The following is a 27,172-nucleotide window of genomic DNA, read 5'->3' on the forward strand; positions in this document are numbered from 1 at the left end:
AAGGGCAACTTACTTTTTTTCTGAGAAATTTAAGACATTTTAAGGCCTTAATTTTAAATAAATTATTTAAAACTTTTTAAGGATGCACTGACACCCAATAACATCTGATTTTTTGGGGGTTTGATCACCAGCTGAAACTAGTTTAGGAAAGATTTAGCCAATTTTAATATCTCACCAACAGATAAATGCATCACAGAATTGCTTTCAGTAAACTGAAAGCAGTAAATATGTGATAAATAAAGTGGATAATATTAGTGCTTCCTTAATGAAAGAGTTCAAGTTGAGACATTCCCTGCTTGTAGAATCAAATGCAAAGATTTTTTCCCTTTTCTTTTTTTCTTTTTTACACACACAAAAGGTGGTGCAGCCGTGCACAGAAACACACAAGCACTGCAGAGGGATTTTATCCCGAGACATTTCAGTGGCTCTCAGCGGGGTTTCCATGGCTATTTCATGTACAGGAATGAAAAGGGGGACCTCGCCTCGGGCCTCGCAACAGGGACAAATTTACATCTCAAACAGGGCGGTTAAAATCCCTCCCCCTTGTTGCACCCCTTCTGCTTCAGCATAACGGTCTGTGCATCCCAACACACACGCATACAGATAGAAAAACACTTTCACCACCGATGTTTGAGCTGCTCCTTTGCATAACCCTCACTCAGTGCCGAACAGTTTTTTTAGGTGTTAAGCTCTTCTGTTGGATCTTTTCTTTTAAATCAAAAGCTTACTTGTTGGGATGTTTTTTCTGTCATTCCCTTTTCATTTTTTTTCTCCCGCTAGGAGGAATCCTGCTTTTCTGTCTTTGATCCACTCAATTTTGCAATTTTTCTCTTTGAAAGAAGGGGGAAAAAAATCACTTCCACCTCAGCGATCCCAACGAAAAAATCAAAAGTAAAAACGCCGACCTTTTTCTCACTCTATTTTACCTTGAATGAATTTGTTTCATTCGTTCATTTCTGAACAAACTCTGCAAAGACAAGAGTATTTTGGTCTAGTTTCTAGTGCAAATATCTGAAATAAGACTAAGAAAACTTACAAGTAACTTTTCAGAAGGAATTAGGAGCTTCTTTTAAGGCAATAATTGCTGAAAAAGTTAGTTATAAGTGAAATGAACTATGGGGAAAAAGTCAGATTATCTAACTAATAGTTCAACTTAAAACAAGCTTATATTTCTTGCTGAAAAGTTATATGCAAGTTAATTGTGTCTCATTTCAACCATGCTAAGGGATTTGCATTAGAAACTAGACCAAAACTACTTAGTAAGATTTTGTGGTTTTGCAATGAAATTTTTGAATCTCAAATGGCATGAATATGAAAAAGGCTGCAAAAACATAAACTGTTAGGAAGTATTTTTTTTATCTAGTTTCTAGTGAAAATATCTTTGTACTCCTGAAATCAGACAAAACTAAATTAAATGTAACTTTTTTTGCAAGACATGAGAGCTAGTTTTAATAAATAATCATTCAATATTGATGAAAAAGAACTAGTTCCACTGGCAGATTATTCTGTTTTTCATCAACATTAAGGAATTATCTACTTAAAATAAGCTCATGTATCTTTTAGAAAAGTTACTTGTAAGCTAGTTTTCTCTTATTTTAAGTGTACTAAGACATTTTCTGTGGAAAACTTGGCAATATGTTGTGTTTTTGCAGTGTAACTCTTTAGGGCTCTATAGAAGAGCCCAAACCAGCCGAACTAATCATCAGCAGAACCCAGTGAACCACAGATCTAAGTATTTTCTCAATCATTAGTCTTGACGAAAGGAATAAGAAACTTGTTTAAAAAAGTTCACTCTTCCTCGAGCCTCTCCCTATAGATTTTTCTAACCTCTCCTCCTCAACTGCATCGTCTTGCTCGGCTGCCCGGGCCTGCGTAAGCCTGCCTCAGGGCTGGGATTAGTGCCCGTCCGGAGAGGTGTTTGTGTGTGTTTGTGTTTGAGAGCGGAAGAGAGGGAGCAGGGAAGAAACACGAAGAGAGAGAAAAACAGCCGGAGAAAGAGAGAGATCAACCTCTGTGCCCCCAGGCCTTACACCCTCCTTTCTCCCATCTCCTCCCCCTCTGCGGCGGTACGGCAGCCTCACCTGTGGGGCACTGGCAGACGAAAGCGTAGATCTTGTCGATGCACTTGCCATTGTTGAGGCAGGGGCTGCCGGCGCACTCGTTCGTATCGATCTCGCAGAACACTCCCTCGTAACCTGGCCAATTAGCAAGCGAGGAGCGGGAGGGAGAGATACAAAGAGAGAAGCATGATGCCAAATGCAGCAATTTTCTACCTAAATAAGCATTCATTATGAAAATCCTAGTAGAAATATGGAAAGAGCTCAGATTAACTCACACAAAAGCTTATAATAATAAACACATGGAGCTATTTGTGCTTCTTAATATTAGAAGTGTTGCACAAAAAGCAACTGGCAACATTTGCTTGTCTTTCCTTATCTATTTATATCATATTAAACTAACTAACAAAAATGAAGATATAGAGCTTTAGGAAAAATTAAGAGACCACTTGAAGTCATCAGTTTCTCTTATTTTACTTTTCAGAGGTTTATTGTTCTAACATTGTTCTTTTATTCTACAAACTACTGACAACATCTCTGAAATTATTTTTTTATTTTCAAAATAACAAAAAGATGCAATGCTTTCAGACCTCAAATAATGCAAAGAAAACAAATTTATATTAATTTGGAAACAACAATACCAATGTTTTAACGCAGGAAGAGTTCAGAAATCAGTATTTGGTGGAATAACCAGAAGGTTTTCAATGAGGTTCAGTGCAGTGAACTCTGGTCTCTGTATAAGTAGGTAGTAATCATTTAATGTTCCTTAGGTTTATTTAATTGCTTGTCAAATTATATTGAGGTAAATTATTGGTACACAGCAATCTCTTTCCAATATTTTACTTCAAAATACAAGGAAAAAAGGAGCTAAAAAATAAGAAAAAGGTTTTATATTACTTGTGAAAGGGTTATTACTGGTGTATTATTGAGATTTTAGAGATATTATGCCTTAGGATGACGTTACATCCAAATATAATTATTTTTTATTCACTCATTTAATTTTATTTTCTTTTGTCACACTTAATTTATTTTAATTTCATTTTATATTTAATGGCAAATATGAAATTTCTCCGTAAGTAGCGGAATATGGATAAAGTTTTGCACACATTTGTGAAAGAAACAGAGTGTTGATTCTCCAAATTTGAGACTCTTACATAGAGACATAAAACAATAATATTTTGGATTGTGCAAAAGCCGCTACGTATTTCATGACCAAATGAAAGGTTGAAAAATAAAACTAAACATCTACAAAAGCACTGAAAGCAGTATCCATGGAGGTTACTTCAGCTCAAAAAAAATAAAATTTTTTGGCTTTCAGAGGACAAATTAGTTCTTCTGTTCATCATTAATGCACATATTTCATGTGTCATTTGATACTTTCTTGCGTTTGATTAATTTGATTGACTAGAAAGTTACAGTACCATCAAAATACTGTACTTCCAATCTCAGAAACAAAATAAAAAAATAGATTTCTTTGCATTTAAAAAAAGCAGATATCATTCTGGTAAAGTTTGGATTGGCAAATCAGATTTCTAATGTAGCTTCTCACCTGGCATGCAGATGCATTGGAAGTCTCCTATTTGGTCCAGGCAGGTGGCTTCGTTCTGACACGGGTTGGACTTGCACTCGTTGATGTCCAGCTCGCAGCGCGTTCCCATGTACCCCCGCTGGCACTTACACAGGAACGAGCCCTTGGTGTTTATGCACTTCCCAGCGTGCTCACACGGGTTGGAACCTGTTAAAACACATCCATGCTTTCATTTCGCTTCCTTTGGGTGATTGCTAACAAGCAGCAATTTCATGGTAAAGCCAGCGCAATGTCTTTGAGATTACATCATCATTTTGGTGGTTTAATATTAGAAAAAAAAGCTAAAATCATTAGTGTGATTACAGGAATAATACCCTGGAGGGTATCATTTGCTATAATTTAGGGTACCATTACACCCATAATAACAGGAGAGCCTGAGCTTGTATGTTGTTGGTAACTCTGGTTTTGTTACTGGGAAATAAATGGCTTTGGAGTTGGTTTTTACCCAAAGAGCATTCGTCTATGTCCTGATCACAGGAAGGACCGATGAATCCCAAAGGGCAGGTACAAATATGAGTTCCTGTGACGGGGTTGGTGTCGCAGTTGGAGTCCTTTTTACAGGGGTTACTGATGCAGGCGTCCTTCAGCTGGCACAGCAGACCTGCAGCAGCGTCAAAAATAAGAATATTAATGATTTCCATTTGCTGTCGCTTTCCAAACAAACATCAACCAACCAAACTGGAGGTTCCTGTGAGAGTCACCTGATGCCAATAAAAGCAAAACACTTTAAGAGAGGCCAAAAAGGTCAACAACAAAATATATCATGATAAACACATAAAATATCAAGATCAAAGGAAAACACATTCCACAGAATAGTTAATAATTAAATTGAACTCCAATCCAGAACCGCACAGCATTCTGGGGGATGTAGTTAGAGGAAAAGCTTTAGCCACTCAACCTCTCACAGCCTGCTAAGAAAGGTTGGTGGCATCAACTAACTCACATGCTCTTTGGTTACCTAGCAACAACTTGTTGAGTAACTTGTGGCTACCTAGCAACAAGCTGCTGAGTAACCTGCACAGTAGCAACTTAAGTTTCACCACTGTGCCTAATAACTACTTAAAAATAAAACAACATGGAGTGAAAACAGGAAAGGTCATGCTATTGCTACCAGTTTGAAAGTATATCAGATATAAAAAACAAGATACTAATCAATAATTGTTGATATTGACTGATATATAATTTTTCATCTTTATCGTCCAGCCCTATTTTAACTCATTTCAAGTTGATCATCTCTAGTTTAAAGTCTAAAACATTTATGCACATCAGACCAAAACTATATGATTTTATTTCCTTTATTTCTTTGGATGAGTTGTGTATTTATATGCTATCCTTTCAGGGCTGAATGTTCACATAATAGACAGAATGTACTAAAACAGTTTACGACCACTGGCATTCTGTAGTTTCGGTTTGGTGTTTCAAAGTTTGCTAGGGTTCACAGAGAGAGGCAGGGACTTCTTCTTTTTCTTATTTTCTTTTTCCTGAGTGACCAGTTTTTCACTGCGTATGCATTAGTCACTGCAACGGATCTGATCTTCATAGATTTTATGACCTTAAAGATAATTCCTTTTTTAACAGGAATGCAATATTTTCAAGAAAAAAAACCCTCTGGTGTGATTTTAAAATCTTACTGTTTAAGTTGTTTACCAGCTGTTTCCTTGCCTTCCTACACAATTCCACAAAATTCTCAACTCCCTTCACAGCACAGTTCAGGCTTTCTCCCATTGACTTGGATTCCCTCAGAAAGAATTTCCAGCGGGCCAATCAGCAAAACAAAGAAGTTGTGAATGAATTGTAATCTGCCTGTAGTTTTAGCAATGCCAGCAGAGGAAGTAAACAAAGCCGTTCTTGTCCATGTGGGTCACGCTTCCAAATATTAAATTACCATTAACAGCCATCTGGCACTTCTCTCTTTGCAGTTTACAGCGCAGGCATTTTCCGGTAAGCTTCACAGCGTCAAATTGGAGAATTACATACGTCATGGGCAAAAGTTAGCGATTGGGTAAAATTTAAAACTTCAACAGAACCCACGGCTCCAGCAAACAATCATTTCTCAACTTTCTATAACACACTTCAAACTGCACAAGAAAGCACATCCAAAATAAGACGGGAGCTGGAGAGTTGTCCCATAAACCAAACCAACACACCTGTGCGGCCGTGGGGACATTCGCAGTAGAAAGAAGCCACGCGGTCATGGCAGGTGGATCCCTGGTAGCACGCCGCGCTGGCGCAGTCGTCAATATTCTCGCTGCAGTCGTCGCCGGTCCAGCCGTTCACGCACACGCACTGGTAGCTGCCGTATGTGTTGTGGCATGTGCCGCCGTTCAGGCAAGCGTTGGGCATGAGCTGGCACTCATCGACATCGTCCAGGCAGAGCTGGCCTGTGGGGAAACAAACAGGGGTTATTTCTTTCTTCAATGGATGGACTCTTAAATAATTTTACTTTCCGTGTCAGGTTGTTGTACAAACCTGTAAATTCTGGTTTACACTGGCAGTTGTAGGTGTTGACTCCGTCCACACACGTGCCTCCATTCTGGCACTCGTGACCCGGACAGTCGTCGATGTTATGGTTGCAGTTCTTTCCTGAGAATCCTGAACCCAACAAGAGAAATGTTGCCCTCTTAAGCACTGCAAACCTCAAAAATGTAGTTTCTCATTCTCCTGATGTGAAACAACTGCAGTGACACTTTTGTTCAGTTAAATGTGGTCAACTGTCTTTTCCTTCCCTAGAAAGAAGGCAGCTGTGCCCTTCTGAGGTCTGCGGGAAGCGTGCCATGTAATAACATCCCCTCTGTTTCACGGCTGCACCAGAAACAACCACTGGACCTAAAAGGTGGTGTGTTGGATTACATAACCCGCAAAGCAAAACCAACACAGCGCATAACTGTCACTTCCTTACAGTTTTTTATTCCTGAAAAATTGAATTGCAGTTGAAAACATGATGAGTATTTGCATGTATTACAATTACCGTAAATACCATAACGTTATTGGCACAGAGGTATGGATGGATGAATAAAAAGATGGATAAACCGATGGATGGATGGATGGATGAATAGACGGATGGATGCATGGATGGCTGGATGGATGGATAAACCAATGGATGGATGAATGGATGAATAGATGGATGGACGGACACGGACGGATGGATGAATAGATGGATGGATGGATGAATAGATGGATGGATGCATGGATGGCTGGATGGATGAATAAACCAATGGATGGAAAGATGATGGATGAATAAAAAGATGAATGAATGGATGGATGGACAGACAGATGGATGAATAGACGGATGGATGGATGGATGGATAGATGGATGGACGGACACACAGACGGATGGGTGAATAGATGGATGGATGGATAAACCAATGGATGGATGAATGGATGGACAGACAGATGGATGACAATAATGTCTCTAAGATGCATCATCGTGTCGAATTGGTCTTTAAATGTTTAAAGAAGCAAACGTCTCAGATAATCCAGAAAGTCGCCTTCATGTGTTTCAAAGAACAGAAGATAATCCTGAGAAGGATTGGAGAGCTGCCAAAAATTGCACAAGAACATCTGAACTGACTAGGAAAAAGAGAGTAAACAAGTGATTCTTGAGTGGCGGAGGGTTGTGCAGGCCTGAGCTTTCCTTCTTTCCACCATGTGAAACGGATGTTGTCCCTTGGCCATTTCCTCACGATAAGCTCCCGATGCCTTCCTGCTCCACTTTGGTTCACACACAAAAGCAGAAACACACCAGTGTGCATGCACACCGAGGACACAACATAAGCAGGAAAAAACCAAGCCTTAGATGACATCACCACCTAACCAGCAACAAGGAGTCCTGATCATTTTAGCTCCTGAGTTGGGATAGGAAATGACTCACTTCACTGCAAAAACACAAAATCCTACCAAGTATTTTTGGACTAGTTTCTACTGCAAATTTCTTGACACTTGAAATAAGACAACACTAATAAAAGTAACTTTTCAGTTAGATATATAAACTTGTTTTAAGTCAATAATTCCTTAAACGCAACATATTTCTTGAGCAGGTTAGTATACATTAATTAATTGCCAAGAATCGTCTGGGTGGTTTTTCACCAGGCAAGTAGAAAAACGTGCAAAATGTGAATTTTGCATAATAGGTTCTCTTGAATATTAACACAGTCAGATTATTTCATTTGAAAACATTTTTACCATGTCATAAGTAGAAAGTGACATGGCTTGTTTTATCTAATTAAAATAAGCCAAAAGTTACTTGTAAGTTAATTTTGTCTTATTTCAAGGTACTAGGACATTTTTACTAGAAACTAGACCAAAAAACTTGGTAAGATTTAGTTTGTTTGCAGTGTTCAGTCACTCCTTATTTTTTATTTTTCTTTAACATTTATTTATTGATTTTAACAGGAGAACAAGAAACATATATATATATATATATATATATATATATATATATATATATATACACTTACAAATACTTAAAATGTAGCCACTCCTGAATTAGTTTCACCAATTAAGTACTTTTAATATTTGCCTGAGGTTGAACGAGGTTTAATGCTTGTAGCTAGAACTAATTGATTTTAAATACTAAGTCTCTAAAGGTACCTGGCACACAGGAGCATTCGTAGCTGGTTTCTCCCTTCTGGATGCAGGTGCCTCCATTCAGGCAGGGCGACGGGTTGCAGGGCAGGTAGCGGCTCTCGCAGTGCTTCCCAGTGAACTCCGGAGGACACTGGCACCTGTAGCCGCCGACCTCGTTGATGCACAGCCCGCCGTTTTTGCAGCGTGGCGGGATGGTGTCGCACTCGTTGATGTCTTGGTTGCAGGTTTGTCCGAAGAAGAACGGGGTGCATGTACAGATGAAGGTGGAATCGACGGAAGAGCATTGGCCGTTGGCACATGGGTTGGAGGCACACGGGTCGGCTGTTGCGCAATCTTTACCTGAGGTCACGGGAAAATTGTATCCAGTCTTAGCTGTGAGTGATGAGCTTGTTACAACAGAGCTCTCGTCTCTTACCTGTCCATCCAGGTGGGCAGCGGCACCTATACTTCAGTAGACCATCTGGCTCACAGGTGCCTCCGTTGCGGCACGGCGAGCTGAGGCAGGCGATATTGACTGGCGTCATACAGCGGCGATCGCTGTAGCCCGCTCTGCAGGTGCAGTTGAAGTCCACTGTGTTTCCCTTGGAGACGGCCCGACAAGTGCCTCCGTTCATACATGACAAGTTGTTGCACGGATCATGAAACTGGCACCTGCTCCCCACGTATCCGTCTCGGCATCTGGACATACGCAGTGAGTGTGGTCAGCAACAACTAGGATTTATAAGAGTTTGAAAACAGGGTGGGTTATAATTGTAGTGTTGGACTCAGGCCTAATCATGACTCAGAACTGGAAACCGAAAAGTGAGCCATGTTAAAATGTGGTAATGCTAAAGGACGTAACTTCACCAGATGTGTCTGACTTTAGATGCTCAAGATGCAAATCAGCCAAAAAGCAACAGATCAATTAATTGCATGATAAGTTAAAACAAACTCAATAATTTTCATTTGCATGATTTATCGTTTTTCTCTTTTCTCTCTATTGCTACCAACAACTGGATGACAACAATCTCCAGTCTGGTGATTTGACAATTTCTTTACTTTGTAATTCATTTTGTTTGTTGTTTTTGTTGTTTTATTCATGCATTTTTCGGTATTTTAAATGTCTTCCAGTTCCAGTGTTAAATATTCTTTATAATATAAAGTTTTTTGATAGTTAAGAATGTATTCTCTCTTTATTATGCCATTACTGTTATATTACTTGACAATGGTGTCAATATTTTTGTTTATTAAGTGTTTTATATATTTTATTCTGTTTATCTTTCTTTTCTATTAAGCAACTTAAGTCACAGTTTTTAAAGATTTAATTTATGTCTTAGTGAACAATGTGTGAGAAAACCACAATATTTAGCTTGTATTTAATACAGCTGACACAATAAATTGTTCAAATAAAAGGTACTTTTTTAAAATTCAGCATATTAAAACAAAAATTCTTCATACATGAAAAAACTCAAGTTTGTAAGAAAATTCCCGCCTATCAAGCAACTATCAGTCGATTGATGAGATTAGATCAGATTACATTTCTTGTCATCACACATTATGTTTTGCTAAATTAATTTCGCAGTTCCTCTTTTATAAACAAACAATCAAAACACAACACTGCACAGTAGGGGGATTAAGTAATTAAGTTATTTATCAATGACTTGTGTCTCTAGTTTGAGTAACAAATGGACAGGAAACATCCTGTCCGGCGGCCCCAGTTCCATGAGAGGGGAAGAAATTTAGAAAATCAACCCGTTTGTGAAAAACAAATCACAACTTCTGTAGGTCAGCAAATGTCTTAACTTTTCTTTAAATAATTTCATCATTACATTAGCAAAAGAAAAAGACTCCACTATCTATATCCACCCAACCAAGACTAATGCCTCAAACAAGCAAATATCCTTCGCTTTGTGCGCAACTGCACTTAGTAACTGGAGCAAAAAAGATCCAGCAGCACATCCATGAGAACCTTTGCTTTAAAAGGCACATCCGCCTCTCTGCCGTCACTCCCAGCGAACAATGTGCCGAGGCTGTAAAACTGGGAGAGGAGGAGAGCGGGACAAACTCCTGTGATGTTTCTCACAGGTTGTGTCTGAGTCATAAACGTCGCGCGGACCCCAGCGAACAAATGCCTGCAGAGAGAGGAGCCTCACATCACACAGACACATTCACACATTCACAATTACAATGAGGGGAGCCCAGGGCTCGTCCCCAGAGGATGCACACGGCTCAACAAAAGGGCCACACACCTAAAGTCTGAGTGAACAGCGGCGCACACACACTGCGGGATAATATGCAGGAACTTTGCACAGTTGCATGCATCTTATTGTCATTCAGTTCAGTTCTTATAATTACATGCAAATCCATCGATATCAGCTCTGTTTTCAACCAGCCACAATCCTCTAGTCTTGACCTTGGAGGTTTTTCTGGTTTCAACAAAGAAGATCTGCCAGCAAGTCTCAATCATTACAAACACAACACAAAAAAACTACAGTATTTCAGATCTTCTGCCAAATTTTTCTGTTTCAAAAGCTGACACAGGAGAGAATCAGCCATCTCGGCACCATCCAGCATCTCCCAGGGATGAAAAGTGCTCATTTTGACCTTTTGTCAGCACTCATTCATCCTGAGGACAAGGCTTTGCCACAGTGTCTGAGCTGTGAGCCAACATTATGGCAACTTCAAAGCGCTATACCACCACCTCGCTGCTCTTATTCCTTCCTCTGCTGAGAGGATTTGCTCCAGCATCAGACAGGCGGTGAAAAAATGTCCATCTTCAGGAAGGAAGAGTCAATTTCTTCTTGTCATTTTGTGTTTTTATCCCTGTACACTACAAAACATTACCAAGTATTTTTGATTTAGTTTGTAGTGAAAAGATCACAGTACACCTGAAATAAGATTAAACTGACTGAAAAGAAACTTTTCAGCAAGATGTAGAGGCTTGTTTTAAATAATTCAATATTGATGAAAAGTGATTGTTCTATTGGCAGATAAATTAACTTATGACATGGGAAACACTTTGCAAAACAGCAGTGTAGAAGTACTCAAACATTGCACTAGAATAAAAGTACAAATGAATAGACAAAGTAAACAAATACTTGCTTTTAAAAATACTTTAAGTGATGAAAGTAACAGTATATGCTGAATATATTCTGTAATGCAATATCACACTGCAAAAGCACAAAAAGTATTTATGTTCTATTTTCTAGTGCAAATATCTTCACTTGAATTAAGACAAAACTAAATTACAAGTAACTTTCCAGCAAAATACAGGAGTTTGTTTTAAGTCAATCATTCTTTAATATGGAAGAAAAATTATTAGTTCCACAGACAAATTAATTCACATAAAATATGGGAGAAATGTTTTACTGCAGGTGAAATAATCTGCATCTCGAACTAGTCATTTTTCATAAATATTAAGGAATGACTGACTTAAAACAAGCTCCTATATCTTGCTGAAAAGTTACTCTAAGTTAGTTTCATCTTAATTCAAGTGTACTAAGATATTTGCACTAGAAACTAAACCAAAATACTTGCTAAGATTTTATGTTTTTGCAGTTATTGAACTTTAAAATTACCCAGCAAATGAAATTGGAGATAGAATTTAGCCACATGTTCATGTTTATTAGTAAATACAAATGTCCATTGACTTTTTAATCTATTTCTGAAGCACCAATTTTCTTTGAACAGTGTAGCGAGTCCAGCCTCTCGCAGACACAATATCATGAAGGAAACATCCTGTCCGGCGGCCTTCCCACGACATCAAAACCCAAAGTCGCTGTGAAATACCTGACTAAACCCGGCGAGGCTGTTAGCCCTGAGGGGCTGGCAGGACGCGGCCCCAAACATTCCCAGGGCGTCCAGCACCTTTGTGTGTGTGGGGGCCGAGCTGCGGCCCCTCTGTGGGGACAGTTGTGTGTTTACACAGGGTCCCCCTCTCAGGGGATTACGCAGCCTTCGGACTGTGACAAGGAAAAGAAAACATCACATGCTAGGCTCAATGCAACATAAACAGTAGCAGCCAGCGGTGGCAAGTCATCAAGCAGCGATCGAAACGTGGGACCTTGTCTGAGTGTCGTGTTATTGGTGTCAACAAGAAGATCAAAGGGGAAACCAAATCTGAGTCAAATGTCAAATCCAAGAAAACAACTATGGAGGCGAAAGGCATCTGAGAACAACAAACCAAAAACACACTGTACACAAAGTCCTGTAACGGTGATAAATTCTGCTGGAGGATAAACCAGGGAGGTCAAACTCATTATCTGAATCTGAATGTTCTTAAAGGGCCGGTTGTCCCATGATGTACTGATAAAATCCACTAAACTGTTAAAATACCAACAAATAGCTGTTTGTTTCAGCATTCTATCAGTGTTTCTTAAAATTAAATAATATTGAACATCTTTGGTCAGTCCACACAGGATTTCATGATTGTTTTTGTGTTTCGTTTAGATCAAAATCACAGATTTTTTGGGGCTAATTTAGAAATATTTCTAAGGAATTGTTAAAATATTTGCACTAATGTATGATGTTAAATGTGACTTTATTAATTATTAGCTTGACATCAAGCTAATCAAGTAAGGCTAAGGCAGCAGTCACTACTTTGGCCAATTTTAAGAAAATTTTGCAGTAAAAGAAAAACAGAAAATGTGGGGATTTGTTGATTTTGTGTTGATTATGTGTGAATAACAAACCAATTGCGTATTTGTGAAAAACTGGAGGGACTTATTGGTGTAATTTGGAGTCTTAGACGGCCACATAAAAAGCTAAAGTGGGCCAGATTTGGCCCCCGGGCCTCAAGTTTGACCCGGGTGTGATAAACAATATGGTTCTTTTGAGACCATTTTCAAGTAATGGCATGGAAACGCAAGAACAAATTCCCAAAGATCAATAATTTTATCACTATATTTTGTGGTCCTATTGTAATAACAAAAAAAATGATGGTGAAAAACATCTTTATTAGGATTTTTAGCTTTCTTAGTGCCACCGACACAAATGCTGTCCTTGAAAAACGTTCTTCAGGACGACACCTAAAGAAGTTTGATTTATAGCAAAAAATGCACTAATAAAAAGAATTTTAACATATTTTCAAATTCAATTAGTGGAGAAGATAGTAAAAACAACATATCCAATAATTGTTTAACAGTAATGCAAATTTATCAAGATAAATAAAAATTATTGTCGTCATGATAAGAATTTTTCCCAATAAATGATAAACAATACGATAAATCCCCATGGCTAGTCTGTAATAATTTTACCTTAAGTACAATTAAAATGTCTCCAACTGTATCAACCCCAATTTTTATCTTGAATTGCAATTTGGGGGCCACCAAAAAAGTCAGTAAAAGGTCCACAAATGGCCCACAGGCCGCAGTTTGGACACCATTGCTCTAATACAATCAGCAACATGTCAAATTCTTCCACATATCGAGTGTCATGAAGAACAGTAGAGGCATGTGTGCTACATATCTGAGGCGGGGGGCTTCTCTGCTTGTGGGGAGGGAGGGAGGTCGGTCCGGTTAAACCCCAGCGGTGGCGAGTGCTCGAGTTGTGAGGCGCCACACGAGCTTGCTGGAAAAAGGCCGCAGGGAGCAGGTGCGCATGTTAATGAGGAGACAGCAGCTGCTGCCCCGGCCAGCCGCCCCCCCACACCACCCCGCCCCCTTCATCTCCCATATCTGCCTCCTTCCTGCAACCTACTGTCCTCTATGTGCACAAAACATCCTAATAAAGTTAAAAAAAATTATTTTATTACACTTCTTGTATCAAATAAGGAATGAATGCAAGCTGGGACCTTCAATGTAGAGTGGACATTTGAATGGCCGCCTCTTTCGTATGTTCTTCTAAGTGAAACGAGGAACAAGAGAAAACGGAGCATAAGTGGGTCCATTGCCAACCCCCCAACTCCCCATTCAACGCTCTCGTTCCAGGCCCGGCGTATTCAGCTGTTACACCTCCTCTTTCCTCTCATTTCCCTCTTTTTTTCTCCTCCCACTGTCTCAGAAAAATCTTTCTATGAAACGTCCTCTGTTCCTGAACTGGCCCGCGCTGCTGGTTTCACTTCCTCTCTTAAAGTCCGAACAGTTGCTGGCATCCAATCCTTCATCTCTGTGCACCTTCCTTCCCGCCAAAACCAGCTCGCTCCACTCCTGTCTAACCGCCTCTTTTCACTGGTGAGGCATCACATTCAGATTTATAACTGATGCTAAATGCCCTCCTCAGACTTTCTTCCAAGTGACTCCGAATAGATCCTGCACTTTTCTTTAAGTGTTTGGGGCCAAGAGCAAGCAAAACCAAAGCTGAAAATCCAAAACACACACAAACAGCGGGAGAAACAAAAGAGTCTGGAAGAAAGGCAACTGGAACGGACTCGGTAGGACTCTCAAAAGGAGAAAGGGGAAGCTGGTTGAGAAGGAATTTTTACTCTAAAGAGTCTCCTGGCCTGATTTTTAACCTCAATAGAAGCTCGTGAGCAGCTGCACATCGTGTTTCCTGAAGAAAAAAAAAAACGTCTTAGAGGCTTTGAAACCTTACAAAACAGCAGTGAAGTACTCAAACACTTTAATTCAGTCAAAGTACAAGTAAACAGAAAGTAAACAAATATGTGCTTTTAAAAATAATTAAAGTATTGAAAGTAAAAGTACTTGCTTAACCTATTCTCTATCGCAGTATCACACAACAAAAAGAGAAAATCTGAAGTATTTTTGGTTTAGTTTCTAGTGTGAAATGGAAATAAGCCAGATGGCTCATTTCCATCTCTGTTCTAATGGGCAGGTTGATGTTAAAGCACAATAACTGCAAAAACATAAAAAATTAGCAAATATTTTGCTCTATTTTTAGTACAAATGTCTTAGTACACTTCAATTAAAAGTAAGTAACTTTTCAGCAAGTAATAGGAGCTTGTTTTAAGTGAATAACTCCTTAATATTGATTAAAAAAAGTACAACTTCACTGGCAGATTATGTCACTTATAATATGGGAAAGATTTATTGTTATAAATGAAATAATCTGACAAAAGAACAAGAACTTATTAATTAATATTAAGAAATTAAAGTTACTTGTAAGTTAGTTTTGTCTTATTTCAAGTGTACTAAGATATTTTCACTAGAAAATAGACCAAATTTACTTGGTAAGATTTTGTTTTTTTGCAGTGCATTAAGTGTGCCTTCATATTAATACATGTTCTTATTGTGTGAACTGCTTGTGACAGTTTACACTGTGCATCAGAATTTCATGGATGATCTGCAGAGTTAAACTGAGTAAGAAAGAGAAGTAATTATATTTTTGAAGGTTATTATTTAACACAAAGCAAAACCAATGTGTTAGTTTAACAGGTCCATGTAAAATAGCACCAGACACATAAGAGAAATAGGAACTGATGAGGTCCTTCAGTTAAAAAATACTGTATGTTCAACCTAATAAAGGGTCAATAGTGAACAAGATTTTAATTTCCTGACACCATTACAAACTTTCAAATTCAAAAACAAATGAAAAAATCAAGCGATGTGACTAACCCTGTCGCAATCAGCAATGAATCAATCGCATAATAAAGTAAAACCAGACACATCATTTTCATTTGGGTTATTGTTTGTTTTTCCTTTCCACTTTCCAATAATGGATGAAATTATTAGATGGCAAAATTCTTCAGTCTGGTGAACTGGTGTCTGTTAACCTGGACGTTTCGTTTCAGAGACCTCAGTACCCACGTTATTTACTGTTCCCTGTGTTTATTTATCTTGAATCTTTAAAATGTCATTCATCCCAAGTGTTAAATGTTCATCAGAAGTTGATTTTGAGAGGCTGTAAATAAGCCCTGCATTATTATGTCATTGCCATTATACTCCCTGAAAATGGTCTCATAACAACAATATTATTGTTTATCGCAATAACTTTTATCATCCAGCTAAATTTGTTATTGTGACAGGCCTAAACTAACTTGTGGTGCAACACACTGCAGAAATGTAAAATGTAGTGGAGTAAAAGTTAAAAGTACCCACAAATAAATCGATTTAAACAAAGTATAGATACAAGAAAAAATTTACTTAAGTACAGTAATGCAGTAGCTGTACTGCATGACAGCCAAAGGTCTTGCACAAGGCCGAGAAGACAAACAGAAAGACACCGCACCCTCAGGTTGATGGAAGCTCAATGCAAACAAGCTCCAGCTGAGGCGCTAACAGTCAGTCAACTGCAGCACACGCTGCACAAAGAATGCTAACAGTTTGCTCTTTAACCTGGCAAAAACTTGTAAAAAAAAAAATAAATCATACTTAGCTCAAAATAGCTTTCAAAGACATAAAATCAACTGCTTCCAGAAGGTCTTAAAGGTGAACAAGATACAAGATATTCAGAGACTTCTTTATTGAGTCCTTTCTGTGTTCAAAGCAAACAGAGCAAAGCAGCTGCTTCAACAAGAGAAATCTGGTGGCCTGCAGAGCCAGATAATCTCAACAGCGGCAGGTAAAGGTAAATAAAGAAGACATGAAAAGACAGGCACAAATCAGAAGCTGAGCAAATATCAGGTGTTTGGGAGGTATAATGTAACTGCAGGACAGCAGTGGAGCTATCTCCGCGGTAAGGAGGATACTGTTATCTCCTCTGTCATCCCTGAACCCGGCTGCTGTCATTGTTCTCCTCTGCGCTCACTTCTCTTTTTCACATGCTTCCACGGTAGCCCGTGGCAACAGGTCTGCGCTGCCACGGACGGGACACACGAGAGCGCCGGGGCGGCGGCTCGAGTCTGCAGCAGATGTTGTGGTGACATCTGACCCTGCGCCTGGCGTCACTCTTAAAGGGGTTTTCCTGACTGCCGGGCCAATCTGCCATCTGCCATCTTTCTGAGGTCACGCGCAGATGGAGAGATGTAATATGTGGGCTACACATGTGCACTGTACACAAATAAAAGCCCAGAGTGAGTACACAGATTCAGGCAGCTGCATGGACATCGCTTTGGATGCTTTTTAAGAGGCTTAGTGAATTAGGTTGTCTATTTATTCAATTATTGAAACATGTAAAGCTCTGTGGGACACAAAGTAATATGTAAATATTCCCTAATTTTACTGATAACTGTTGAAATGTGACTAATACTCAGACAACACTAACAAATTTCTAAGTTAAAGCAAAAACATATCAAGTTAAAACAAACTTATTTAATCTGTCTTGTAATTTAGATTTTAATTTGGATTATTACAATATGAAATTACTGAATGTACAGAATAATTTGCCCAACTAGAGAAAAAGATTTGGGCAGGAGATGTGCCAAAGAACGGGTCTGGACAGACATGAACCAGGGAGGCAGCTGTTTTACTGGAACATTTCTTAAACATTCAACCCAACAAGATACAGTTACTTTATTGTTTGTCTTTGGGTTTTCTCACACGTATACCTGATCTGTTTTCTGTAATTCTCCAGTTTTCTCATTGGTATAATTACATCTCAACAGGTTGCCAAAACAGGTTTCACAAAGGAACACTTTCAAAACTGCTCATTTCTGCAATCATGGTGGTCCCAAGATTTAAAGGGCTTTAAAATGTCAGGCTGTTTTCACAACTCATAGTCCAAACTCGGTTCGACTGGAAACCAAAATTGTAACATTCGGAACATTTTCAGCAGGAGAGATTCACTTTCTCACAGCACTGTGTCAAACAATCCAAACTAACTGAAAAACCTGTTCCCCTCCTTGCCTGTGGTGGCGCTGAACCAAGAACCACTGAAGGAAACGTCACAAAACGATCTAACGAAGACACAGAGTGCAACTTCCTTCATCACAAAATCTAAACAGAATCTAATGGAGTTTTGTGAGAATTTAGTGGTTGTAGGATTTCTCTTTTGTCTTTGGTAAAAGACCACAAGCCATTTCTTAATCTAAGGTTAAAACTTTGTGTTTGTTTTGGTTGTATTTACCCAAAATACCCTGCATTATAATCCACTTCCTGCTTTTGGTGCAGTCTACGGTTCACTTGGTGTTCACATATGAAATCATTCGGTCCATTTCAACCAAACCAAGACAAAGGTTTGAAGGTACCAGAGTTTCCTTTCTTGTTCCGTAGAAGAGTTTGATTGAGCATTCATACATTCCCAAACAAACTAGACTTCCTTGGCAAACAAACAAGAGTTTGATTAAAGTGAAGTAAACAGGGTTGGTGTAGTACTTCAACTACTCAGGAAAAGCTACAAATCCTTGAAGGACACTCAAAAAAAGGCCTAAAACCCCCTATTTTAATTGTTCAAACATCAAATACACCTTAGTATGCGTTAGTCCACATAGTGTATAATAACAGAAGTAGAAACTAGTATAAATCAGTCAATCAATGCCAAGGAAAATGAATGGCGCTCCTGCATTGGTTGTTTTGCAAATGCCAGCTAGTAGCATATCAAACAGCATTGTACCAAGGATTTGTAGCTTTCCAAGCTGCATTTCCATTTGAATATTTTAAAGTAGGCACATTTTCAGCTTATAATTTAGTTACGTTCCACAGAAAAATTAGCAAATAATTAAATCCTTGTATCCTGAACCGTGAATACATTAGAGGGCAATGTTTTTGCAAAAAAAAACACAGACACTGGATTGGCCACAAAAGCTGCCAATAGTTAGCATTGCTTTAAACCACAGCTAGCAGTAAGTGGCATATAACCTGATTAACTAACTATAAAAATCCAGAAATAATAATAAAAGGCTTTAGACATTATTACAGTTATAATAAACAACAGGTTTTTTAGCAGCAGTAGTTACTGTTACTGGTAGTTACTGTTATCTGTTTGGAGAACGTACTTAGGCCGTACAGCCTCATGTCGATAGTCTGGTTTTTATGTCTCACATTGGCTGTGATTTAATAACCCGGCGTTTTTTTCTTTGATGTCTCAGGTGTCTTCATCTGGGAGTCAAACTGGGTTAGTGGACCATGTTTGTACCTCTGACTTCCCTTCTCTTCATCCTGTCTGTCCCCCACCACCACCCCACTGCTTCTCATTTCCTGGCCGTTTGCTTCTGTGCCTCGGCTAAGTCCTCTTTAGTCTTGTCTGATCTGTTTTAAAAGCTTCGCCCAAGGGGAGAGGGGCCTCTCCGCCCTGTTTTTCTCCCCTTTTCCTGCCCTCTCTTGTGCTTTCCCAGCAGTGTGTATCGTGGCTAACCAGAGTGTCAACTTTACCACCACAAGAGAAGAAAGTTAGATTTAGCTGCAATCACACAAATTGACTCTATTGGGATAAAAATAGCTTGCTGAGCAGAACTAATTCTGTTGGAAAATCCTTGACTGTTTTTAGGGGAACTGAATTTACCGCTGAATCCCAACTGGGTGCAGAACTCTATTGGGATAAAAATAGCTTGCTGAGCAGAACTAATTCTGTTGGAAAATCCTTGACTGTTTTTAGGGGAACTGAATTTACCGCTGAATCCCAACTGGGTGCAGAAATTACAGGACTCTCCAGCTCTTGCCCTCTCCTTATGTTCATCACTTTTTCCCTTCCTCTGTAATCGTACAGGAGAGCTGACCTGGCCGGCCCACATCTGGCAGCCGTCATTAGTGACCCTGTGAATCTCGGAGCAACACGGGATGCAGCCCATGGGAAATAGAAAACTTTTTTTACAATTAGCAAACACTTTGTGTGTCCAGTGTGTTATGGGTTTAGGAGATGTTTTTGAAATATAGGCCAACTTAATGTAAATTTGCCAAGTTGTTTTATGTACACACATAACTGCACTGAACGACAAATGATGGCCAATTACGTATGTTTTGACACTGAAGGGGAGTGAGTTTTTAGCGAATCAGAATGCAAAAATGCACCAAAAAAAAAAATGCTTTACTTCCTGTCTATGAAAATCCGAAATGCGAATCCATATCCCCGAAGTGAGGATCACTGTACATTAAAGTTGCCGCTAAGGATTATTATAGTAATCAAGTTTTCTATTGATTATACTGATGATTAATCGAGTAATCCAATAAAAAAAAAAATGGCCACGTTCTGCAGATTTTTCATTTAACAACTTATTGTTGTTTAAAGTTATTTGGCACAACATTAAAAATACATAAAAATGGCAAATAAATAATTAAAGTCCTTTTTAAAATAATAAAATAAGTGTTTTATTACCTATAAAGCAACACACAGCGTTCCTTTAGTGCATGCTTGACGATTTGTAGCAAATACATCTGCAGCTAAAGCTCAGACCTTTCTGTTTGACTCAACATCAACACTGTGTAAAGATGATCTGGTGATTAATTTTTCAAATAATTAATCAACAGGTCAACAGTACATGATGTAATACATAAACATACAATAAACAAAATGTAGATTTTTTTGGCTTAATTACTGCTCTGAGTATGTTGCTCTTTCAACAAATGGCTTTTTATAGACCTTCCGGACATTAGTACAATTTACTAATGTGTCCATTAGTAAATTAGTTGACGATTTTGTCAGTAACTGATTAATCTGATTAATTGTTTCAACCCTAATATACATCCGTTTATTTAACAGCAGATATTTATTTATCTCTATGCCAGTTTACCAGTTATCCACATCTGTTTTTGTTACTTTAACAGAGAGGAAACTTTACTCATTCAATACAATCTGTCATTTTCAGCAGTCGCATATTAGAGATCATGTTTTGTAGCGCTGTTCTTGGTGTGAGTCAAAACTCTAATCCTAAATAACAGATTGGTAATTTCAGATTGGCTAGAAAACTACAATCGGTGCACACCTAATAGTAACTGGTCTCTTCCTGTAGTATCTCAGGTTTTCTAATATGTTTTCTGACTGAAGTGTAACAGTTAAATTAAGCAAACCACATAATTTCAAAATATTCTCATAGTCACAGTGGACTCGGTTCGATTCTGGAGCAAAATCCAAACATTTGCTACATTTTCAGCCGCATATATTATGCGGTTTACTTTCACACTGCACTGCTCCAAACGATCCCAATTAATTGAAAAACTTGTTTCCCCACTTGCCTGTGGGGGCGCTGCAGCAAGAACTACTGAAAGAAATTACACAAAAACCTGTAAAGAAGACACTGAGTATGATTTCCTTCTACAAGAAATGGAAACAAAAGTGGAGTGGCATCAGATTTTAGTGGCTGTAGGATTTGTCTGTGGTAAAAGACCACGAGTCATTTCTCCCTATACGCTAGACACAGACGTTTGTTTTGGTTGTATTTACTAAAGTCTAAAGTCCACTTCCTGCTTGTGGAGCGGTCTCTGGTCCACTTCGCATTCATATATTATTCGCCAGAGTTCACTTCAACCAAACGGAGGGTGTGAATGCACCCTTAAGCATTAGTACTTGTCGTTTGAATAGTTAATCTCATTTATAATCATGGAGAAGATTGTAAAATACCGATTGATTGATCCCATCCTGTAAAATTAAAATTATTATTTAATTTACAATTGATTTCCATAAAAGCCCATCTCATCCCTTTCTCCTACGTATTCAGAGAATGACTTGTGTCCGGTAGTGAGAGTGACTGAAAGCTAAAAAACACCTGGCAGACATCATCAATCTGTTTTGTGTGGAGCTCAATGGGCAAAAACCACAAGTAATCATGGGTATTAAGGAGCATGCTGCTGTCTGGATGAGTGGATGGCCCACATGGTTGTTATACATCAACCCACAAGCAGGTGGTCTGGGATGATGAAAATAATAGAAAAGAGGAAGTGTGGCTTGGAGTACCTTTGTTTCTCAAGCACGCACACACACACACACACACACACACACACACCCTCACGCAGACTGTCAGTAACTCCAATCAGAGTTTATGTGATTTGTCTTGGCATATATGCCAAACACAAAAGCTCAAATATCCACTTCGCAGAGGATCCCTACCACCAAGTCGCTTCTTTCGGCCAGAAAACTCCTCTCAACAGCCAAAGGGAACCTAACACTGGCGACGGCGGCCATATAAAAGCCTTGCACTATGTGCTTCTGCTTGTGTGATGATATGATCAGATACGGCACCTTTTCTTCCCTCAGGCCACTTCGAGGCTGCTTCCTGACTCTGAATAGGAGCGCAGAGGGGGGACCGCAGGACGTGAGGGGGAGTTAAGATAGACTCATCTGACTGGGGCAAACAGAGGTGCCATTGAAGAATGCTCAGAACTGGAGGGACAAGGGCTCACTTTCATTGAGGTAAATGAATACTGTAGCAGGGACACATACCAGTGAGGAATTAATGACTCAGATTGTTATCGGAGGCATCACTTGCTCAAACCCCTAAAAAGTCAACTGGTTTTAGCAGCAAAATTTAAGCCCTGAGGTTTTTAAACCCTTAATGGCTGCTGCTCTCCTTGTCACCTCAAATCCCACCTTATAAATCCCAAAAAAGGAGGAACAAATATGACTGCTAAACAATCCTGCAGCAACAGGAACTATGTTAGTTAAAGATTCATTTATCTAAAATTTAATAAATGATTTCTTTTTTGTTGAAATCTTAATCTTGTGTCAAATTAGTGACTTCCTCTGGAAAACTTTCCAATACTTTCCATGCATGAGAACTTAAACGATAGGCACAAACAGATGCTTTCAACAATCAGGTCAACTGAGGTGAGTCTTACACAACCGAGAACTCCAGCGTCTCCTTAGGTCACGTTTACATAAAATAGTTTGCAGAAGTCCTAACGTTGGCCCGTTTTTTAGTAAGGTTTTATAAATTTTTTCTGGATGCTTTTTCAAGCACTAATTTCTTCACATTTTCACTTAAACTTATGAATCCTCCAGAATCTAGCAGTAGAAAGTTTGCTAGATTCCCCTAGCGATACACCAGAGTATTGTCACAACACAAAAGGCAATTCAAAAGAGAACCAGTTTTAAATCGGAGAGTTAAATACTTTTGCCACTAACTTTTTGTAACGTCTGATTCTGTTGATTTATGTTTTTTAGCTAAATCTAAACAGTTCCAAACATAACAGTTTTGCAAAAAAATAAATAAATAAATAGCATTGACTACCATAAAAATGATCCCTGAAGAGCTACTGGCTAAAAAGTTGGTAAAAAAGCAGATCATCAACTTTCAGGGAAGGTTTAACTGCTTCCAGGTGAGGTTTTTTTAAAAAGTCATAAGCATCAAGCAACTTACCTTCAGTTCATCATTCTTGTCATTTTGAAAAGAATAAATAAACCTCAAACTCTCACGCCCAGCTAAGCAAGGCTGGTGGTATCAACTAACTCACTCACTCTTTGGTTACCAAGCAACAACTTGTTAAGTAACTTGTGGTTACCTAGCAACAGTCTGTTGAGTGGTTACAGAGCAGTTTCAGGTTTCACCATCAGGTTTCATAACTGCTTAAAAATACAGAACCTCGTAGAGTGAAGGGAGAAAATAAACACACGAGCTCGAGAGGAAATAGCAGATAAAACGGGTAAATTAATGTCATCATTTTGGCAGTATTTCAAATATCTAAAACAAAAAGCTAATCAATAATTATCGACACCTCGACTTGTGTGAAACGTTTATGTGGATGTGGTATTTAAAATACTGTAAGAATATGCGGCTGGGAAAGCTGAAATACATAGGCGAAATGCTATCTGACATGCTATAGGCTAGCACTTGCAAAGCAGCCAATCCAGGAGCCATTCACTTGGTGCTCATTGTTTGTATCACCAAGAGCGGTTAAAACAATCACAGATTCAAAGATAAGGAGGATAAAAATGTGTTCAGGTGCAGGTAGTGGACATAAACGTGGTGAAAATTTTGACAAAATCAACATAAAAACTTTACAAAATAACTTTAAATTCTTAACAAAATAAAGATATTAAACGTGGGTTGCAACTTTTTCAGTTTTGTAAGAATGTACAAAATATGAAACTTGAAGCTTTGGTTTTCAAGCACCAAATAAATCCCATCATCACCAGTTCACATCACTCTGCAATCAACACAGTGCCAAAGGAGGTATGTGATCCCTCAACAGCATCCTTCCTCGCCCTACATCAAGTCGGCCCGATACCTCTCATCTCCCTGGGCAGAAAGAAGCTCTGCCCTGAACTGCTTTGATTTGGGTCATCCATTGTACTACTGGAATCTGCAAGATATTATTTCTGGTCTGCACTGCTCAGCTCAGTTCCCGCCTTCAGAAGGCATCACTGAATGGCTGATTAATATGAAAGCAGATCTTAAGCTTGTTAGTTGATAATCTTTGAGAAAAACTAAAGGGACAAATTATCAGCAGCTAAAATAATCAAAGTATCCAAACTTTGAAAATCTGCCCAAGTTTTCACAATCCTTTTATTGATCATTTATTGCCACAATAACAACCATCACAAAAAGAGTGTAACACTGAAATACACAATCACTCGCTTGGCCTTGTGTGCCCGTTCAAACCTGACCCAATGTCCATCTCCGTGTATAATTGGAGACGTCTGAGGAGTGGGACAGTGCAGGGCACAATGATGGCTTTGTGGCCCAGTGGGAAGGTGGGGTGTGTGTGTGTGTGTGTGTGTGTGTGTGCGTGTGTGTGAGCGACGAGTGAATACATGACCGGGCCAAATTAAGATGTGGCGGGGGGCCAAGATGACTGCCCACTTGTTGCTGTCCGAAGCTTTGACCCGGTCGGCACAATCATTCAGCAGGGAGTGAACCTGACTGCTGCTGCTCATACCAATGTGGGCATTTAAACAAGAAAGCAAAAGAAGGTTTGGGTTTACACTTAAACTTTAAGAAATACAAATCTAGAAACTTTTTCTCCATTTTTTAATGGGTTGTAAAGCGTCAAGCCATCTGTCTTGGACAATCAGAGAGAGTGAGCACTGAGGGCTTTTGAGGAGGGGACAAACTCCCAAGAGAAGGGTGTGTGGGGGGTGGCAAAAGGACGGGGTTTGAGGGTCTCTCTGGGAAGCCTCTCCCAGATTAGTCACACAGAATTAATCGCAGAGCAGAACAATGGTCGCCGAGCTTCTGGCAAACCCAGCTGTCGCTCCGTGAAAGAAAAGAAAAACAAGATTTAAGGCTGGAGAGGAGTTTGGCTGGAGAGACGACAGAATGTGGTGGCAGCAACACATACCCAAACACAGTATCTCACAGTGACCTCCTGCCCTCATCAGAGTCCACCACTCATTTCACTCTACATCCTCTGACCATTTGCCACCCAGAAATAGCTCCAACAGTGTGAGCGCACACCGCTTCATCTCCTTCACATGCAAACCCCAAAACCTCTGAGTCATTTCAGACTCCACAATCCCACATTCCAACTCTTCTGTGCAGGCATTTGTCATAACTTGCACATTCAGAAGACAGATGTAGACATTAAACTTACTTGCACTCTCCATTGCCATCTGGAGTAGCTTCACACCTCCCCTGGTTCAAACATGACTCTGTGGGCATGGAGCATCTCAGACCTGCAAAAGCAACATTTTAACACATGTGTACTCTGCAAAACATCCTGAGTTTATTTTTAACAAAGCAGAGTTTTGAGCTAAGGTAGCAGGAAAAAACTATGGAAGATTTCCTTCTCACACAAATATTTGAAATTGCCCCAGTAATGCTTCTTAAATGTGATGTCTACCTGTGACATCTACTGCTACCTCAGAGTGTAGTTTGGCATCAGCATGCTCTAAAACGCAGCTTGACAGAAGTTGAAAAATATGAGTAACACAACAGTGCAATCGCAACAAAACACTATCAGTCCAAACCGCAGAGGCTTACATTCACAAACCAGTGAGAAAAAAAAGTTTTTGGTTTTTGCTGGATAAGTCTGGAACAGCTGCCTGAGCAAAAAAGAGAGCGCAAACTTACCCAGGAGAGGTGAGATTTACGAAAAGACGTGTTATTAATATTCATAAGACAAGTGCAACATTCCACAAAAGTAAATTTAAAAGAATCTATGTTGGCAGTTCAGTCTAACAAATCTGCGGCGTGTGTTCAGGAAGTTGGAGAAAGTTTTCCAGGTTGACACGAAAGTTAAAAAAACAGGTTAAGATTGTGCCTAAGATACAACAAAACTACACTTTTTCAAATATATTATAAGGCAATAATGAACCGAAAGTTCCCGGTCACTCACCTCGTGTTACTCCTATCAGCGACAACAGGAAAGTTAGTTTCACTAACAAAAAAATATGCATTCCTTCTGGTTTAAAAAGATTATAAAAATCCACGTGGGTTTTTTCATAGATCCAATATTATGTCTTCCTCCTTGACAGGGAAAAAACAAACCCTTTACGTTTACCCAAGAGTATATCCACAGAGAGTTGGGGGGGAAAGTGAAGCAGACACCCGGCATGAGACGTTGTCACTTCAAGTCCCGAGTTGGAAATGATTTGAGGGACGAAAGTCTCCATCCGCTGCTCTCCGCTCTGAAGGGGCGTTTTTCCTCCACACCGACACGCTAACAATCACATAGTTGTTCCCCAGACAGGCACAAGCTGTGCAGCTTGATGAAGAGATAGCAGGGAGTTTGTTTTTTGTGTCCCCCAGCGGTTTTCCCACGTAGTAAATGGTTAATTAGCTGACACTTGTGGAACATCAGCGCCAAAGGTTTTCCTCAAGATGCTAGCTGCTGAGATGCTAAATAAAAACAGTAAAAACATAAATGACAAGTTAGGCTCTACATAAATGTTTTTGACAAGTTTTGTATCAGATGAAGTCAAAGTTTACTAAATTACTTTGAAAATAATGTAGGCTATCTGATTTTTTTTTTTATCTTGGATACTGTTAATTTTGCAAATCTTCCTTTTATCATTTAAACGTGACTGCAATGTCACTTTTATAAAAATATATACTTTTTTGACACATTTGTTAAAATTATTAGAATAATAATTATTTTCCTAGTAGGAATGGCATTAGTAAGTCACTCAGTCAGAAACAACCAGAGATAGGAGGAGGGTCTTAGTGCTGTCAATCACTCTTGTGCATAGCCTGCTAGAAATGCTAAGTCTTGTTAACATGGCCACCAATGATGAATAAACGGTTTTATCGGAATGGTAAGCTCTTTAGCAGCCTTTAGCATATTTAGCAGCAATAATTCAAAGCGCTAAATGGCTCTTC

At 39.1% G+C, this 27,172-nt stretch overlaps 1 protein-coding gene across 1 annotated transcript in view; it reads right to left on the reverse strand.

Annotated features, from left to right (window-relative positions):
* LOC122828468 (neurogenic locus notch homolog protein 1-like) overlaps window positions 1-26,509 on the reverse strand; it is a 52,815-nt gene extending 26,306 nt beyond the window's left edge. The window contains exons 1-9 of the mRNA XM_044112060.1: window positions 26,190-26,509; window positions 25,446-25,527; window positions 8,648-8,910; window positions 8,236-8,571; window positions 6,115-6,237; window positions 5,793-6,026; window positions 4,091-4,246; window positions 3,607-3,792; window positions 2,082-2,195 (exon numbers count right to left, since the gene is read on the reverse strand). Coding sequence (XP_043967995.1) covers window positions 2,082-2,195; window positions 3,607-3,792; window positions 4,091-4,246; window positions 5,793-6,026; window positions 6,115-6,237; window positions 8,236-8,571; window positions 8,648-8,910; window positions 25,446-25,527; window positions 26,190-26,250 — 1,555 coding nt within the window. The 5' untranslated portion in view covers window positions 26,251-26,509. The remainder of the gene's footprint in view (window positions 1-2,081; window positions 2,196-3,606; window positions 3,793-4,090; window positions 4,247-5,792; window positions 6,027-6,114; window positions 6,238-8,235; window positions 8,572-8,647; window positions 8,911-25,445; window positions 25,528-26,189) is intronic.
* Between the last annotated feature and the right edge of the window lie 663 nt (window positions 26,510-27,172).

The sequence above is a fragment of the Gambusia affinis genome, linkage group LG03 (assembly GCF_019740435.1).
Source record: "Gambusia affinis linkage group LG03, SWU_Gaff_1.0, whole genome shotgun sequence".
NCBI lineage: Eukaryota > Metazoa > Chordata > Actinopteri > Cyprinodontiformes > Poeciliidae > Gambusia > Gambusia affinis.